Source organism: Aegilops tauschii, chromosome 1 (assembly GCF_002575655.3).
Source record: "Aegilops tauschii subsp. strangulata cultivar AL8/78 chromosome 1, Aet v6.0, whole genome shotgun sequence".
Taxonomy (NCBI): Eukaryota; Viridiplantae; Streptophyta; class Magnoliopsida; order Poales; family Poaceae; genus Aegilops; species Aegilops tauschii.
In genome coordinates, this window is record NC_053035.3 from 388,326,222 (window position 1) to 388,345,755 (window position 19,534).

At 46.7% G+C, this 19,534-nt stretch overlaps 1 protein-coding gene across 1 annotated transcript; it reads left to right on the forward strand.

Annotated features, from left to right (window-relative positions):
- The first annotated feature begins 2,427 nt into the window (after nt 1-2,427).
- LOC109765567 (ataxin-3 homolog) lies at nt 2,428-10,767 on the forward strand. Its single transcript, XM_020324364.4, has 3 exons — nt 2,428-2,675; nt 2,759-3,127; nt 9,800-10,767. Exons 2-3 carry the CDS (start codon nt 2,873-2,875, stop codon nt 10,490-10,492), a joined length of 948 nt encoding a protein of 315 aa, XP_020179953.1. The 5' UTR covers nt 2,428-2,675; nt 2,759-2,872; the 3' UTR covers nt 10,493-10,767.
- The last annotated feature ends 8,767 nt before the right edge of the window (nt 10,768-19,534 follow it).

Below are 19,534 nucleotides of genomic sequence, written 5' to 3' on the forward strand. Positions count from 1 at the left end.
AGAAAAGAGTAGGCATGGAGTCGTGATGGGATGTTCAGATGAGATTCAATATACAACAGTCACAACCTAGAGCGATACAAAACTAGCTCTAATTCATCAATCATGTGTAGGCATGTATTTCATATGTAGTCGTACTTGCTTACGATAAGAACTTACATAACATCGTTTGTCCTACCCTCCCGTGGCAGCGGGGTCCTAATGGAAATGAAGGGTAAATAAGACGCTCCTTTTAATAGAGAATCAAAATAAAACAGTAACACATAGTGAATATATGAACTTCTCAAATTACAGTCACCCCCTTAGAGTATCCAAATTATTGTCACCTTGGGATCTAGAGTTTAGAACAATAATAGGCGCATACAACTTGTATATATGATCAAAAGAACTCAAATATATTTATGAAAACATAATAGGTTCAGATATGAAATCATGGCATCGGCCCCTAGTGACAAGTATTAAGCATAGCAAAGTCATAGCAACATCAATCTTGTTGGAACATAGTGGATACTAGGGATCAAGCCCTAACAAATTGACAACGATTACATATGAAATCTCATCCAATCCCATCTACCTCCAGTATGCCTACAAGGAGATTACTCACACATAATTGTGAGCATCATGAAAGTGTTGATGGAGAAGGGTTGGTGATGATGGCGATGATTCTCTCTCTCTCTCTCTCTCTCTCTCTCTCTCTCTCTCTCTCTCTCTCTCTCTCTCTCTCTCTCTCTCTCTCTCTCTCTCTCTCTCTCCGGAGCCACGAAACGATTCCATATTAGGGCTCCCCACGAAGAATAAGAGGTGGTGATGGCTAGGGCGCACGGGGGATCAAGCATTGGTCCTATGTAACCAAACAGGGGCGATCACACATGAGATCAAAATAAATTGCATTTTACCATCCATCGAGCTAAGCTGTGCTCGCACGGGTGGTGGAAGGTGAACTAAGTTTTTAGTATGGAGAAAACAATCGGCCCATCCGAACATATTAAGACCAAAGATAGGTTTTCAAAAAATGTACATCATTAAATAAAGCTGGTGGAACTATGCGCCATCAATTTACAACAAGGAATCGATCTTTGAGAAATACATTTATTAGCATTGATACAAAGCAATGAATGTAAGATTTGCTTTGTTATTGTCATGGCACCAACTTGTCGTCTTTCGTGTGTGCCACTCCCAGCTCAATTAGCTTTTCACTTTTCCTTTTAAGGTATTAGTTTGCTAGGGTTTAGCACCGCTGCAGTTGACAAGCACGCGAGAATCCATATTGATCGCTAATTCCATCTTCCAAAAAACATGCTAATTTCCGTTTCTAGAACCATAATTATAGTTGAATTAGTGCACTTCCTGCCTAGCTTGATGTGGCCCACCACTACTTGACCATCCAATGCTAAACAAAAGAAGACCCATGTCCCACACAGCTGAAGAATAACATTTCAACTTCCTTCTTCGTGAACACGCATATCTAATGGTTGGGGGCGGGATGCTCCATGCTTGCACTCACCTTGGTTGGGCAACCTTCAGTTTTATGGGCCCGAGGCAGCCCCCCTCGCCCCTAGGGACGAGCTAGGTGTTCCTCGAGCATAATGATGACTCCGATGTTGCAGCGATGCATGTGTGGTGGGCTCTCACCCAGAGGTGTGTATTCAATGAGGGTTAGGGAAATTATATGGGGATATGAGGTAGGTTATAATAGTGCAAGTAAACGAACTCAGAAAGTGATGCAGTCTTAGATTACAAGATTACCACTAGATGTGCAAACTCGTAGTAGAAGTAGAGTTGATGTAGCACGTTGGTGCAACTTTAGACATACTACCTTCTATGTATGGTTCAATGACTTGTGAAGTGTATAGTGAACGTGTTCGCACGTCGAGGAAGAAAACATTGCTCGTATGGACTGTCGGATCTAAGCAGACAACTTTGGACGTGGAAGGTGTATTGACTAACCCTAAAATGTCTGCTCTTCTCCTTACAAGGTCATTATGGGCTTCTACGTTGAACGCCCATTAAAACTCAATGCCCTGTCTAATTCAGATCCTAACATGACTTAGGCTTCAACATATATATGTCATGACATAGATAATAGTGTTCTCTAACATGTTGAAAAAAAATTAAACCAACAAATTCATAACCAAAATGAAATACATGGTGTAGAAGTTGCATTCGAACTTCGACGTGTTCTATTGGCTTGCAAATATTTCCCCACATATCTAAGATTAAATGCTTTGAACATTTCTCGCCCAATGCAGCACACCATCGAGTCATTACGCCAATCATCCGACACCTTACTGCACGATTCGACCTTAAAAAAGAAGAAATGTAGTCACTAATGTAAAAAAAAAATTGTCAAAAAAAGAAGAAGAAAGAAACATAAATTTCTTTTAGGTGAAGAAGAAAGAAACAAATGGGGTCGCCACTGACAGTAGCAACGCCGGCTAGAAAGCAGAAGAAAACGACGAAGGCCCAGAAAAAACGGTTCAGTCTTCTTCTTCCCGGAGACGAGCTGCAGATCGCGTTTCAGGCCTTCCGGCGGCTCCAATGGCGCCTCCATGGCTCCGACGACACGGGGGCAGGGGCGCTCGCGCCGGAACAAGGTGTGGCGGAAGCTCGCCGCGCAACCTCCTCCACCCCTAACGGCCGCGCGCCTCCGCCAGGACCACAACCCCAGCGCCGCCCAGGTAACCGTCGCCCCCTCCTTCCCGTCAATAAATTGTGCTCATTCACTTTTGCAATCCGCGATTAATCCTAGATTGTCTTGTAGCGGCGCTCTTCCCTTGCTGCCGGCTATAAATCGGCCGGATGGCCGGGGTGCTCTTCGCACACTGTCAAATCGGGGAGGGGGCCGCCGGAGTTCTTCTGAAGGAGGACCGGGGCAATGGAGGCCAAGACGGGGAATTCGGGCATGCTGTACCACGAGCTGCAGGTGCGGCAGCTCTGCGGGCTCCATGCCCTCAACACGGCGCTGCAGGGGCCGTTCTTCAGCGAGGGGGACCTCCTGGAGATCGCGGCGGACCTCGACGCCCGCGAGCGGAAGGTGATGTCCCGCGCCGGCGGCGTGGGGGCGGGGGATTTCCTCGCCGAGGGCCAGGGATCCCACAACGTCTCCGACAACGGGGACTTCGGCGTCGAGGTGAATTTCCCCTCCCCCCTCCTTCTCTATCTCTCTGGCTCGCTTACTGCTTTCGACTTGATCCTCCGTGGTTTATTTTTGTTCTATTATTATTAGAGATTTTTTTAAAGCCATCAAGCATTTTATTTATTCAACGAGTTCTGGGATCTCACTAAGACCACACTCAAAATTAATGGCGGAGCTAGGAACACGCTCCTTGGTATTAATTGTAATTTATTTATTTTTGCATTGCAATAGAAACTGCCAATGTTGCCTTTTTTCTCAATGCAATATAAAGTGGCGGAGCTAGATTTTTTCCCCAATGCAATAGAAAACAAACTCAAATGTCTGAAATGATGCAGATTCTTATATTACAAGAACGCAAGAAAAAAAATCAGATTTGTTTGAGCATTTCATCAAACAAAGTACTCCAGTAATCAGTTGCTAATGCAGACATGTACAAAGCCTGGCAATGAACTATCCAGTGGTCACATTCAATAGCACTTTTGGAGTTTTCTTCTTGCCAATAAAAAAATTCTTGGGTTTGTTTAATTTTGAGATTGAACAATACACAGCTGCATGCAGTATGATTGCTGGAAAATATATTCTTATAACGATTAAACCTCCTGCTCTTAAAGTTGTTTGCATAGTTGATATGTCTGATTTTTTAAAATGGTTACTTGATCATGGTTTTCATTTAATAGTTGGCAGATGAAAAGGATTCATGAACCATCGACATGATGCCAGAATTATCTTCATTTAATAATACAGTGATTTGTTCTAAATTTCACCAAAAGTAGACTAAATTTGATCAAACGTAGTAGCAATCAGTGGTAATGTCATTGACAAACATTTAAATTTCATCAACCAATATAGTGATTTGTTCTTAATTCCACAAAGAAGATTGGGATAGTTTTCTTTTCATCAAGCAATATATAGAGCTAAATTTCATCAAGCAATCAGTGGCAGCAGCTAGCTAGGTCGGGAGCAGCCGAGCAGGGGAGAGTGTACTGGAGTCTGGATCCTGCTCCTCCCCTGACCAGTTGAGCGCTCCCTGTTACGTCACTTGCGTGGGCTGGACTTGTGGTTTTTGGCTATTGTGTGGGCTGGACCAGTGTCCTGTAGGCTTCAGTTTGTGCCTATTTCAGTCTGCAATCTATATGATTATAGGTATATCTAAATTTTTTGTTGCCTAAATCATTGGTATTCCATGGAATACCAAGGAATACCCCTGGCTCCGGCCATGTCTGGTGGGGTGTTCGGCCACACATTACATAAACTAAACTATTACTCACCCCCTCTCTAGCTAACAAATGGGCGGCAGCATTGGCTGTCAGCCTAACCCAGGTTACTCGAGAATCCTGGCACGAACGCAGCAAACCTTTTATTTCCTCCACAACCGGGCCAGCAGCAGATAGATTTTTTCTCGGCTCGTTTAACATTGCCACCACAGTCTTACAGTCTAGCTCCATATGAATCTTCTGGACACCCAGCTCGACTGCAAGATGGGCAGTTTGCTGGCAACTAAGAAGCTCAGCAGTCTCCGGATTGCTGATCGATGGAAAGAAGTAGCAGGCACCCCCACGGAATGCACCATGGTGGTCTCTGAACACCACTCCTCCACCTGCACTATCACCAACCTTGGATGTAGCTCCATCGATATTGGCTTTCATCCACCCCTGCTCCGGCACCATCCACTTCTCGACGACCACCTGCTTTGGTGTTCGAGTTGAACTGCCCTTCACCGACTGCCATTCCTGCATGTAGTGGATCACCGATTTAGCAATAACCTGCGCTTCGTCAATTCTCTTTCCCTTCTATGTTTCATTCCTTGCGAGCCACAGCACATAGACTCCTTGAACCATCGTTGCTCTAGCGTTGTCCGAAGCTTCTGCAAACCAAGACAGCAGCCACATAGATAGAGCACTCTGGGAACCAAAACAGTCCGGCGGGGTCGCCGCCGTAGCTCCCAACTCCGAGCACATATACCTCCAGAACATAGCTGAGTGAGGGCAAGACCAAAACCTATAATGGAGTGTTTCTTCCCTTCCACAAGCTACACAAAAAGCTCCTGCCTTAGTTCGACGACGATGTAGTTCAGAACCAACCGCTAGCCCGCTGCGCAGTAGTCTCCACATATGGATTTTAGCTTTATTTGGTGTAATGCAGTCCCAAAGGCCCAGCCATCCTTTGTTGCTAAAGACTGTGGACGATGGTTTCGGCCTCCCAATCTTTGCCTTCTTCTGTTGAATGCACAAATGGTAGGCTGACCTAACCGTGAACTCGCCACTCTTTGTACAGGTCCACACCAAGTGATCATCAACACCTTGTCCGGTTGTCCCCCAATATTAATCTGCAGAATATCATCAATATCATCCGTGTTGAACATAGCCTCTAGCTTAGTCCGGTCCCAAGAGTTGCCCTGAACAGAGACAAGGTCACTAACGTGGGTCATCCCATGTACAAAGTTTTGGCCCAGTGGCTGTAAACTTCCTTTCCTGGGAATCCAGTTATCATGGTGAATTTTCACCTTGGAGCCATCTCCAATAGTATGCCATATGAGTCCTTCAACGAGTAGATCACGTCCATGCAGGATACTTCGGAATGTGAAAGACCCCCCCTGCAGGACACATTGCATTAATAATCGAGCTCTCTGGGAAGTATCTCGCTTTGACGACTCTCGCACACAGCATGAGGGGACCTGCAGTATACACCAAGCTTGCTTAGCCAGCAACACTTGGTTAAAAGCCTCCATGTCCCGAAAACCTAGGCCCCCCTCTTGCTTGCGAGTACACATTTTGTCCCATGCAATCCAGTGCACCCTCTTTTCATCATTGGCTTCACCCCATCAGAAGTTCGAAGAGATCGAAGACAGGTTCCGGCACATTTTCTTTGTGAGGTGAAAGCAACTCATGGTATACGTCGGTATTGATTGCGAGACAGATTTAACAAGTACCTCTTTCGCAGCCTTTGAGAAACCCTGACATTTCCATCCAACAACTTTCCCACTGGAACACTCTCGAACATGTTTGAAGGTTCCGTCCTTTGATCTCCCCACCACTGTGGGAAGGCCAAGATATCGCTCACTGAGTGCTTCTGACTCGATACCTAGAACACCTTTGAGAGCATCTTTGTCCTCTTCCATGCAGCCTTTTCCAAAGAAAATAGATAGATTTTTGCAAATTAACTTTCTGACCCAACGCCACCTCGTAGTCCTGTAGAATAGTTCGCAAGGCCTGCAAGTTACCCTGGGATGCCTCAAGGAAAGCCACACTATCGTCAGCAAATAAAAGGTGGGTTACCATGGGGCCAGTGCTCCCAAAGGAAACCCCCTTAATGTCATTTCTACTCTGAGCATGCTTCAGTAACGCAGAAAAACCTTCAACACAGAACAAAAAAAGGTATGGTCTAGAAGGTACGAAACTGTGTGAAAGACCCCCATTAAGATTTACCGAAAACCTGGCTGAAGTGACGCAACACATAATCATCTGAATCCAGCCCTCTGTGAAGCCAAAGCGTGCCATCATTTGCTCAAGAAAATTCCATTCAACTTAGTCGTACGCTTTCATCATATCCAGCTTGACTGCACAAAGCGGCTTCTTCCTCTTCCGCGTCCTGATTGCATGAACGCACTCACAGGCTACAAGGACATTATCAGTAATGAGCCTTCCAGGGACAAAAGCACTCTGCTCTTCAGATATCATAATCGGAAGTAGCACTTTCAGCCTGTTCGCCAAAACTTTCACCGCTATTTTGTATAGTACATTACACAGGCTGATAGGACGAAACTGAGATAGTAGCTCCGGATAGTTAACTTTTGGGATCATGACAATAACAGTATCATTAAAAGAATCTGGTGCCGCCGCCCCTGCTAAAAACTCCCGGATTGCTTTGCATACATCATCCCTGACCAACACCCAGTGGCGTTGGTAAAACATCGCTGGCAGTCCATCCGGACCCAGCGCTTTTGTTGGCCCCATCTGAAACAATGCCTCCTCGATTTCCTTGTCTGTCACGACTGCTGTCAGCCATGAGTTCATCTCTTCTGTGACCACGCCGTCAATATGCTGCAGCAACTTCTCTGTCTCCTCCGACCCCTCTGGCGAGAACAAACTCTTATAAAAATCTGCCAGCACTCGCATCTCATCATCAGTAGTGCAACGAGAGCCATCCTCCTTTATTAGCGCTTTAACTGTGTTCTTCCTTTTCCTGTGCGAGGCTCTGTTCTGAAAATATTTTGTATTTTGATCACCCCATTGTAGCCAATCTATTCTGGACCGTTGCTTGTAGTATATCTCCTCGCGCTCAAACAGATCATGGAGCTGCCCCTCGATGTCCTTAATCTCCTGCATGTAACCTGTGTTAAGGGCTCGCTCCTTGGCGTCACGTAGCTGGCCTTTCAGTTTCCCGATTTACTTTTTTATTGAGCCAAAAACGTCCCTACTCCATCTCTGCATGTCCCTGGTAACTGCGTCCAGCTTTGTGCACACCGCTTGTAGCCCACTCTGTCCATGGTCGGCTGCATATCATGCATCCATGACCATGCCGTCATACAATTCATGCCTAGTCCAGGCTTCCTCAAAGCGAAACCCCATGTGCATCCTACTGCTACCTGTGACCGGTGTCACAAGGGCACGGATAACGAGGGCAACATGGTCAGATTCCTCTGTAAGAATGTGATCAACAATAGTCTCCGGGAATATCTGAATAAAATCATCATTGCATGTTGCAGGGCCCAGCCTAACTTGTATGTTCTCGTCAGCATCTCTTTTACTGTCCCAAGTGAATGGGTATCTCGAGAAACCGAGGTCCGCGAGGCCACAGTCGGCCAAGCATTCCCTGAAAGCTTCCATCTGTGTAACTTCTCGGATTCCCACCTTTTTGTTCTGCTTGGAATAACACCTCGTTAAAGCCCCCCGCACACAGCCATGGTAGATTATCTTGGGCTCTAAGAAATCACAACACGTCCCAAGTTTTCATCCTCTGCTCAGTACATGGTTCCCCATAGATTCCAGTGAATCTATAGGTTTTGTCATCAACAGTAATAGTCGCATCTAAGTAGTACTGGCACCATGCCCTATCACCTGCACACTGTCTCTCCACAACAAAGCTAGTCCCCCACTCCTTCCAACACAACTCACCGCAACACCATGCCTGAAACCCAAGTCCCACTTCAACTTTTCCAGTTCTCGAACTTTCTTTTTTGTTTCACTTAAGAATACCACCGCTGGTTTGTAGGACTGTATCAGGTCTGTAGTGTGTAGGCACATTTTGTAAGATGGCTTTTCTAATTTTCCCGTGAAATAACATTGTATAGCTTGTGTATGAAAAGGAAAAAACTGTAAAACAATATTTCCCTTTTGGGGCTCAAACAATAAGCTTGCATGCACTTATATCTAGCCAGAAAACTATTATTGTTTTCTGAACAGAAGCTTATAAGATGGCTTTTCTAAGCTTATTAGTATTTAACGAATGGTACACTACGAATGGCGGCGGCGTTCTTTTTTTTAGTTATGTGATTGATGCACTCATGTGTTGGTTAATTTTGTCCAAATTTTGATATTAGATTTTCTTTTCTTTTCTAGAAGTAATTGTTAATCAATTAAAAAAAAAGGAAGTAATTGTTAATGGGGTTTGCATAAATGCTTGTGAGAAAAAATAAGATGGACCATCATGAAGTAGTTCTCTTTATGTATTGTCGCCCATCTCAATTTATGAGGGCAGTGGGCGCAAATTCGTAATGGTTCATTATTGGTGTTTACTAATATGCGCGTACCACACAGGTACACACATGATGATTGATAAGTGATATTCTATTTACAGAAGCGAAGTTCACAAAAAAGTTACTACTTTGGATCATATATGTTATAACAGCTTTGGGTTATTTGAAATTTATTTCATACTTTAGTTTTCGCTTTTGACCTTAGGAAGGACTTCCACTACAAATTTGGTCAATTCACCGATTACTATAAGCTGAAGGTGGTATGGGGGGTTTCGTTAAAAAAAGGTGGTACGGTTAAATTTTGGGACTTTGTAGAACCTGTTAGTGCTATTGTGGAAGTTATTACTATAGGAACTTCACAACAATAGGTATTATCGAACTTCATAGTAATTTTGTGATTTTATGAGACGTTTTGGAAATTTTGGATAGATTTGCATCATCAATACAGGCCATAAAACTTTGGAATTTGAAGTGTTGCACTATTTCTTTCATTCAAATTTAAGTTGGCGCAAAACCAGTATGTCCAAGAAAGGTCTGCCATAGTATGTAGATGCAATAAAGAAGAAGAGTCACATATAAATCTGTGAATAAATAGACTATTTTAGTTTAGAAAGTACATAGTTATTGAAGTATAGATAACTCAACAGTAAGCAAATTTTTATGTATGCACTAATGAACTCATGGGTTGTGGGGCCATATAGAGCTGATGGCACTTGTTATTATTTTATTTCAAAAGAAATTTGCCAAGTTTATTGCGTATCTTCCTTTTGGTTTGTGTGTTCCATTTTCATAAGCTTTATTACTTGTGATGTCTTCCATCAATTGCAATGTTGCATCCATTCTTTACTCTGGTGGTAGGATGTAAACTAGCAGAATTATGCAAGTTCACATGTTTGCTAGCTCTGCTCATTTCCTGGAATAACTACACATTATTTCATGATTCATTAACCTATGTTTCTTTTCATTGATAGGTTTTGAAGAGGGCACTAGAGGTATGGGACCTCCAATTTATCCCCATGTATTCCCAAGCTGCAGCGGGATCCCAATCCAAGCCTGAACTGGAAACTGCCTTCATCTGCCACTCCCAGAATCACTGGTTCTGCATTAGGAACGTGGATGGGGAGTGGTACAACTTCAATAGTCTGTATCCGGCCCCTGAGTACCTCTCTCAGTTTCTCCTCTCAGACTACCTTGACAACATGAGGGGGCCTGGCTCAAACATCTATGTTGTAAGGGGCACTTTCCCCAGGGACTGCCCTTCTGATAACAACGATTTTGGCCGGTGGCTGCGTCCTGAGGAAGCCAGGATCATTACGCATTCACGCTTCAAGGCGCAGCAGAAACAAGGGACCAACACTGCTATAGTGATGGCCTCGAGGAGGTATCTCACAGTGGGGGTAGCCGCTGGCTTGAGGGGCCTTGAAGTTCCAGGCACCAAGACTGAAGTACCTCGTCAGCAACCTTACGAACAACAGGGCATGACTATGATGCGAGAGGAGAGGGATGACGAGCTGAAGGCGGCAATAGCTATTAGCTTGATGCCATTTGAAGCTCCGGCGACGAGTTCTCAACCAGCCCAAGAAGAGAGAAATTTGATCAGCAAGGACACCGCCATGGAGGAACCTGGCTCCAGCAACTCTGAAGGGCTGATGAAAGAAGATTAGGATGCCATCTTTCTTCATAATCTACATAGGAGCGTTCTTAAACGCGAAAAAAATTTAGAGTTTCCATTGGCTGGAGCGGTTATTGTGAACTTGTGATATGTTGTAATGATCTGGAATGCTGGCTTGAACCTATGTGACGATGATATTTACATACAAGTGTTGAACTTCAGTTAAAATGTAGCCTTGCATCTCTTATCTGTGAATTTGCTGGAATTCATTCTGAAATGCAGTTAGGCAACATGATTGGAATGTAATTCTGCCTTTTTCTAGAACAATCATGTTTCCTTCTTCTGGATCGTTGCTTCAGAGAATTTCTGTTTTTGAGCGGTATTTTCTTACGGCTCAGATGGCCTTGGTTGGTTTGGAAGGACGCGGAAAGAGCTTGGGTTGATTTGGGGCACCCGTGCGATGAAGAGGAGATGGCGCTGTTTTATGGGTGCACTTCCATCACTGTTGGCAACGGGCAAAGGGCCTCTTTCTGGCACTCCCTTGGCTTGGGGGTAGTAAGCCAAAAGACATCGCTCCCTCCATTTTTGCAATTTCCAAACACAAATGACACCATCCATAGAGCTTTGGATCTCAACAAGTGGATTGCCAACATCAACACAAATTCCGGGCTCACAATTCAGCACGTCCTTAAATACTAAGCTTTGGGTTGGATTACGAGGGGTCTTCCTTGATGAGGGGGTGGATGATGAGATTGTTTGGAAGCTTTTGTCTTCCGGTGAATACACGACATCATCGGCTTATAAAGCTCAACTCGACGACTCCACTGCATCGAAAATGAAGCCGGCTGTGTGGAACAATTGGGCGCCGCCAAAACACAAATTCTTTGCTTGGCTTATCATTCAAGACCGTGTTTGGACGGAGGACAAGCTTCAACGGAGAGGATGGCCAAATTGCGGCCTATGCCAATTATGCAAGAGGGAGCCGGAGACGGCGGCGCACATCATCTTCCGGTGTCATACACGTCACGCATTTGGACGGAGATCAAGACTTGGATGGGTTTGACCGGTGTGGACATCGCCGACTGGAGTAGCTTCGGCAACGTCAACGATTGGTGGCATCACTTGGTAGGCGTCATCGGCAATGTGAGAAAGGGCCTCGCATCTCTCGTCATGTTGGTTTCATGGATGAGGCAAATCTTTTGTCTCTGTTTCAAAAAAAAAAACAATACGTTACACTATCTTGTGAGCCCAAAGGCGACCAAACCACAGCCCAAACAAACAGGGCCTTCAAAGAGGAATCCGGAGCTTGTGTGTTGGTGCCACCAGTTTTGCAGCGGCAGCTGAAATCTGAATTCATTTTTTTTTTTGTTCCTGGAGTGCGCGCTCGCCTCAATGCTTGTGGACTGATAAGAAAACCCGCCTGATCTGAAGGCCCAGAGACTTCAGAGTTCACACATTACTACAGCCCGGAGGGAACCTGCTACCCGCTCGCATTTAAACTTGCTCCCGGTTCAACGATTGCTCGCAGGTCATAGCAGCCATGTGAAGGTTGCCGGTAGGTGCGAGGTTAGAGGTCAGGCGAGCACGGATACGCGTCTCGTCAATCAATCCCGATTTCCAACGGCACAGGTCGATCGGGCATTCATTCATTCAAAGTGCTACCGTCCTAAACGAGATGTCACAGGAAATGTCACGTCGCCTCTTGGTGATAAGCACAGCCAGCAACAACCGAGAGCCCGAGCCAGATGCTCATCTTCCCCGGGCTAGCTAGCTAGCCAAAAGATTCTCGGATGGCCATGCGTGCAGTGTTTGAAAAGTTTTGGTTACTTCATCGTGTAAACAGAACAAGTATAGTGGAATGGACGTATGGATGGGTCGTCCTGAAATAAGTATCGATCAGTTCATTCCTCCTACTAGCAATCATGGGCGTGGATTAAAAGATAGGAGGCCGAGGTACTAGCCTCCTCACAAGTCCTAACCACACACTAGGAGCTGAAGTGGCACATAGTATGTGTACGAGTAGTGCACATGTGACATGTTCCATGGGGCCAAGAAAAGGCTCGCCAACAACAAACAAGTCCGATCAAGCACTCGATGATGCGTTTCTCCGGTGGCAATTATAAGCCGAGGTTTGTGTACTACACCGATCACCAAGTTGACTGTCATCAATCCTTATACTAATTATTAAAACTCACTGATTGCACGCATGGGAGTAGGCTGATCTAGGGGTGACGTGAGCGCATGTCAACACCTGGCCATGGCCCCCCTCCTCTGTTTGTTTACTCACGCACCAAGATAAATAAGTAGAAGACGAAGACGAATGAGCAAATTCTTCCTCGTGGCACTGATTGGACTATGATCAAGAACGCCGTCGACGGTAAACAAATCCACAAGAGTGCCGTGCTACAAAGTCCAGGAGCTCGTGAGCTGGACACGTACGCATTACTAGCCACCTGGATTTACGACTTCGTGACGTGTAATGCTAGCGTTGAACGCCTCCCCACGTGCAGGCATTTTCTAAACCGGACCAATAGACGCTACATGCGTACGTACGTGCGCCAACGCGGCAAGCAAGACGGACAGGACAGCAAACAAGTTACGTGCATGGCCTCAGCTGATCGATCGGTTTGCTGCTACTGTAATTCTGGAAAAGGCAGAGGCTAATCATAATAACCCACAGAAAGAAAGTGATAACATGGAGGAACGACAGCATGGAGGGAACGCAAAGAAAGGCAGGCATGGTGCATGTTATGTTAGGCTGGGATAACCTTGTTTACGGGGCCAGCCGCCCATCATCCGTAGTGGTGCATCGCACACTAGCTGCATGTACGCGACTGAGTGGGCCTTTTCGGCTGTGGCGTGCAGTGTGTATGGCGGCCGTGGATGATTAGAGCCGCATCATGTCATGTGCTCTGCTTTTGTCCGGCGCACGCGAGCGAACCCGCGTCCAGCCTGAGATGGACCTGTGGCCCGACGGAGAGCGACCCATACATGCTTGACACAGATTCAAACGCACCTCCATCTGGTCTATTTCCACGTTACTGCCCCCTTCGTCCCAAATTACACACTTCTAGATACATCCATTTCATGTCTACTTGGTCAGAGTTCCCACATGCTTGTATTTTACAGTATATACGTACTGTACGAGTTTGGCTTAAACCTTGGTTACACCTTTTTTGGTGGCGGGAATCAGTCGATGGTGTTAGAGCATCACTAGTAGTACCCTCAAACCAGTTTAAGGATTGAGTATTGGCATTTTTTGGCACTTTTAAGGGTTGAAAAATAGGGACAAAGACTAGAACCCTCGAACCCAACTCTTATAATGGAATATTCCGTTATAAGGGTTGAGTTTGAGGATTCTAGTCTTTGTCGCAACCCCAACCCTTAAAATTGTCATTTGACATATCACAATTTTCATCATCTCAATAACGGTTTGAAGAAAACAATAATCATTCTAGTTATTATTACAACACCGAATAGTACCTTCAAGCACATGATAATCATTCAAGTTATTCGAATCAAATAGGACATAGAAAAGTAAAACAAAGGTAGATCATGGTCCTTGGCGCCGCCCATCCAACTGCCACAGGTGCTCTACTAGATCATCCCGGAGCTGACCATGAGTGTTTGCATCCTCAATCTCACGATGTGCTTCAAGAAAAGCTTGTACGCGACAACGGTTTCTTTCCGGTTGCACACGGGTACCAACATTGTCATAGAAACAAGGCAGGTTTAACCCTCTCTCATCCTCGAGGATCATGTTGTGTAGAATCACACAACATTTCATGATGTTCTCCAAGGTTTTTTTGTCCCAAAAACGAGCTGGACCCCGAACTATGGCAAACCTTGCTTGCAAAACACCGAAAGCTCTCTCAATATCCTTGCGGGCTGCCTCTTGTGCCTTGGTGAAATGAGCCTGTTTTCTGGTTAAGGGCACCCCATTTTTCTCCTTGATGGACTTCACAAGAATTGCCCACTCGGGATAAATTCCATCGGTGAGATAGTATCCCATTGAGTACTCATTGTCCATGATTTTGTAGTTGCAAGTTGGAGCATCCCCAGAAACTAATCTTGCAAACAAAGGAGATCTATTGAGCACATTAATATCATTGAGTGTTCCCGGCAAACCAAAAAATGCATGCCAGATCCATGTGTCCTCCGATGCCACGGCCTCAAGCATAATGGTAGCATCACGGCTTTTACCGCAATACATTCCTTGCCATGCTTTTGGGCAATTTTTCCGTGTCCAATGCATGCAATCAAGACTACCAAGCATCCCCGGCCATCCCCTTTTTTCATTCATCTCCATCAATCTCTTTGCATCTTCCTCGTTGGGTGCCCGAAGATACTCATCACCATACAACCGGATGACCAATTTTGCAAACCTACGAACGGACGCCGTGGTTGTATCTTGTCCAATGCGAAGATACTCGTCGGTATAGTCCGTGGGTATGCCATAGGCGATCACCCGCATTGCAGTCGATATCTTTTGGTACCCACTAAACCCCATGATACCGGCGGCGGATCTACGACGTTTGAAGTAATCTAAGGCGGCCTCACAACCGGTGACAATCTTCACAAACAAACTACGACGCATTTGGTACCTTCTCCGGAAGAGGCGAGGTGGGTATGTCGGTACCTCCGCGAAGTAGTCTTGCATCAATTGCTCGTGTCCGAGACCGCGGTTCCGGTACATGGTGACTCGCCCCATCTTCGACCCTCTCCTCTGATCCATCAGCTTCGCGCGGTCTTCAAACTCTTGCTCGTCGAGGAGGAGGCCCATCATCTCGACGTCATCGTCTTGAAGCAACTCCTCAATGTCTGAATCGGCCAATGACGACCAACCGGAATCATCGGACAACGACTCCATGTCGTCGGTGTTCACCTCCATCTACACAATACAACAAACAATAAATTGTGAGTGCCAACAATGAATCAAAAAGGAAAAAATGAAACAAAAAGAAAGAAAACCTGCGGGGAGCTCGGGGCGGCGCGGCTGCCTCTGGCCCGCCTGGCCTCTGGCGCGGCGGCGAGGAGAGCTTGAGGAGGCCTGGGGCCGGCCTGCCTCTGGCTGGGGGAGGCGGCTGGGGGGCGGGAGGCCGCTGTCGATGGTGGGCGGGGCGCGGCAGGCGGCCTGGTGCGGGAGGCGGCGGGCGGCTGGGGGAGGTCGAGGAGGTGGAGGAGAGGTTGAGGAGGCCGGGTGGCGGCCGGACGGCGAGGAGAAAGCTCGGGGCGGCGACGGCGGTCAGGCGGCACGGGTAGGTGCTGCGCGGGGCGGGAGGCGGCGGGAAACGGCGGATCCGGCGGCGGGCGGCGTGCGTCGAGGGGAGGCGGGGGCCGTCCGGATTGGCGGCGGGCAGCGGCCGGCGGCTTGGGAGGGAGGAGGCGGGAGGTTGGGGACGGGATTTTTCCCTCCTGCGCGACGTGGGAAGCGGAGTGCGGGTTGGGGTCGAGTGCCCCTCTCCAACCCTCACTTCTACAGATTGGAATTGGGTTTGAGGGTTGGACCCTTATTTTTTTTTTTAGGGTTTGAGGGTATAGGGATTCTAGCCTTTGCGTTTTTTTGTTCCAACCCGAAAAACCGGTTATTTCTGAGGGTCTGAGAGTTTAGGGATACTACTAGACATGCTCTTAGTGCAGCTTTCAAGCCCCCGCTTGATGTCCGGGGTACTCTGAATCTCACACCAGCCTCGATCAACCACGCCATCTGTACAAGCCGCCGTAGCTTCGATGAGACCCGCTTTCGGCGCAATCACACACGGTCGCGCTGATTATAATCCTGACGGGACGACCAAGCAGTTGCTTGTTTATCTTGCTCCGCGCAGCCAACCAAAACAAGGCACATATTTCTGCATTCTGCAGGTTTTTGATTTCACAAAGAGAAGAGAAGATCAATGATTTGGACGGGCTTTTCTCTCTGTACAATAATTAAGAAAGCAGTGTGTTTCTTCCTCACTTGATACAAGGGATCGATCAAGAGCCATCGATGTTTTTCTCGAAGACAGCATCGATGTACGATAATTCATTTATGAGCCCAGGCTTATCTGCACCCGCGCCAATGGAAAAAATCAAAACAAATGCTAGAAAAATTAAAAAAAAATCAAATTTTTTATGTGTGGTAGGTAATTTTATGCGTGAGGTTCGCTCTCATTTTCAAATCATTTCGACATCTGAGCAGCTCTCGGCAAAAAAGACAAATTCAGGGTCTGTAAAAAAGTTTACTGTTCACGCACTGTTATGATCCGATTTGTCTTTTTTGTGGAGTGCTACTCAGATGTTCAAATGATCTGAAAATTGGAGCGAACCTCACGCATTAAATTATCTACTACACAAAAAAATTAGAATTTTTTGAATTTTTCTAGTATTTGTTTTGAATTTTTTTCTATCCGGATGCAGATGAACCTGGGCACCGAAACGCCGCACTCATCGATGTATGGTTATTATTTTCGTCTCCTTGCGGTTGACGAAGCAGGACAAGGACGTGTATGCTGACGAGAATAGATGAGAGAAGAAAACCCACGGAAATGTCCACGTCCTGTGCTGTTGTGCAAGCTCCCTGGCGTACGTGCTTAGCTGCGGCCGGATCAATGTTTTAAATAGCGGGCTATTGCCAAATAGCGGCGGACCTCAAAATCAGCTATAGCGGAGCTATATCGGGCTATAGCAGGCTATAGCGGGCTATTTGTACATGGGACCATTTAGCGGCACCCTAGTGAAAAGGCTATATAGCGGGCTATAGCGGAGCTATAGCCAGCTATTTAAAACATTGGGCCGGATACTGCCAGGTAGGAGTATATGTCAGCGTAGGGACTGGAGAAGGTACGGGAAGCGAGATGTGACGCCCCGATTCAATCGTACACTAATCATACACGCAAACATGTACGATCAAGATCAGAGACTCACTGAAAGATATCACAACACAACTCTAAAAATAAAATAAGTCATACAAGCATCATAATACAAGCCAGGGGCCTCGAGGGCTCGAATACAAGTGCTCGATCATAGACGAGTCAGCGGAAGCAACAATATCTGAGTACAGACATAAGTTAAACAAGTTTGCCTTAAGAAGGCTAGCACAAACTGGGATACAGATCGAAAGAGGCGCAGGCCTCCTGCCTGGGATCCTCCTAAACTACTCCTGGTACGTAGTAGTAGGCACCTCCGGTGTAGTAGGAGTCGTCGTCGACGGTGGCGTCTGGCTCCTGGGCTCCAGCATCTGGTTGCGACAACCAGGTAGAAGGGAAAGGGGTAAAGATGAAGAAAAGCAACCGTGAGTACTCATCCAAAGTACTCGCAAGCAAGGAACTACACTACATATGCATGGGTATCAGTGTAAAGGGGCAATATCGGTGGACTGAACTGCAGAATGCCGGAATAAGAGGGAGATAGCTAGTCCTGTCGAAGACTACGCTTATGGCAGCCTCCATCTTGCAGCATGTAGAAGAGAGTAGCTGGTAAGTTCACCAAGTATCACCGCATAGCATAATCCTACTCGGCGATCCTCTCCTCATTGCCCTGTTGGAGAGCGATCACCGGGTTATATCTGGCACTTGGAAGGGTGTGTTTTATTAAGTATCCGGTTCTAGTTGTCATAAGGTCAAGGTACAACTCCGGGTAGTCCTTTTACCAAGGGACATGGCTATTCGAATAGATAAACTTCCCTGCAGGGGTGCACCACATAACCCAACACGCTCGATCCCATTTGGCCGGACACACTTTCCTGGGTCATGCCCGGCCTCGGAATATCAACACGTCGCAGCCCGATCTAGGCACAACAGAGAGGTCAGCATGCCGGTCTAAATCCTATGGCGCAGGGGTCTGGGCCCATCGCCCATTGCACACCTGCACGTTGCGAGGGCGGCCGGAAGCAGACCTAGCAACCTCCATTTCAAAGGAAGTTGCGTTACGCGGACCAATCCGGCGCGCGCCGCTCAGTCGCTGACGTCACGAAGGCTTCGGCTGATACCACGACGTCGAGTGCCCATATCTTTCCCACGTAGTTGGTTAGTGTGTATAGACCAAATGGCTAGACTCAGATCAAATACTAAGAACTCGTTAAGCGTGTTATTTTGAAGTAACCGCGAAAGCCGACCAGGGCCAGGCCCACCTCTCTCCTAGGCGGTCTCAACCTGCCCTGTCGCTTCGCCACAAAGATCCACATGGAGGGCCGTCGGGAAAGTATGTCTTTCAGCCCCCAATCCGTGAATCAACCGCGGGTACTCAACGAGTCGACCCGACTTTTAGTCACCACATGTATCATGTATAAAGTATGTAGTATATACCCGTGATCACCTCCCTAGTGATCACGGCCCGATAGTATAGCATGGCAAACGGACAAGAATGTAGGGCCACTGATGGAATACTAGCATCCTATACTAAGCATGTAGGATTGCAGGTAAAGGTAACAAACAGTAGTAACAAGGACAGGCTATGCATCAGGATAGGATTAACGGAAAGCAGTAACATGCTACACTACTCTAATGCAAGCAGTAGAGAGAAGAATAGGCGATATCTGGTGATCAAAGGGGGGGCTTGCCTGGTTGCTCTGGCAAGGAGGGGTCGTCAACACCGTAGTCGAACTGGGGGTCGCCGGCAGTCTCGGGGTCTACCGGAAAGAAGTAACGGAGGGGGAAGACAATAAATAACAGAGCAATCAAAGTATCACAAAGTGTAACATGGAATTACGCGGTGCTAGAGGTGACCTAACGTAGTAGGAGGTGATATCGGCGAAGGGCGGAAACATCCGGGAAAGTATCCCCGGTGTTTCGCATTTTCGGACAGATGAACCGGAGGGGAAAGTTGCGTGTTCGCTAAGCTAGGGATGTGTGGCGGGCGAACGGGCTGCGTATTCGGATTCGTCTCGTCGTTCTGAGCAACTTTCATGTACAAAGTATTTTCATCCGAGTTACGGATTATTTTATATTAATTTTCAAAGTTTTAAACATTTTCGGACAAATGGGCTTGTCTGGCTGACCAGTAGGCCCAGTTGACTTGGTCAACTGCCCAGTCAGCAGAGGCTGACCGATGGGCCCGGTCAAAGTCAACAGCCCAGTCAGCATTGACCGTTGACTGGTCAAATTGACCACTGGGTCCC

What these genes read in the sequence shown, in the direction of transcription:
- LOC109765567 (XM_020324364.4), top strand. Translation starts at nt 2,873, where the DNA reads ATGGAGGCCAAGACGGGGAATTCGGGCATGCTGTACCACGAGCTGCAG. An exon ending in ACGGGGACTTCGGCGTCGAG is followed by an intron (nt 3,128 to 9,799) that starts GTGAATTTCCCC and finishes TTTCATTGATAG; the next exon opens with GTTTTGAAGAGGGCACTAGA.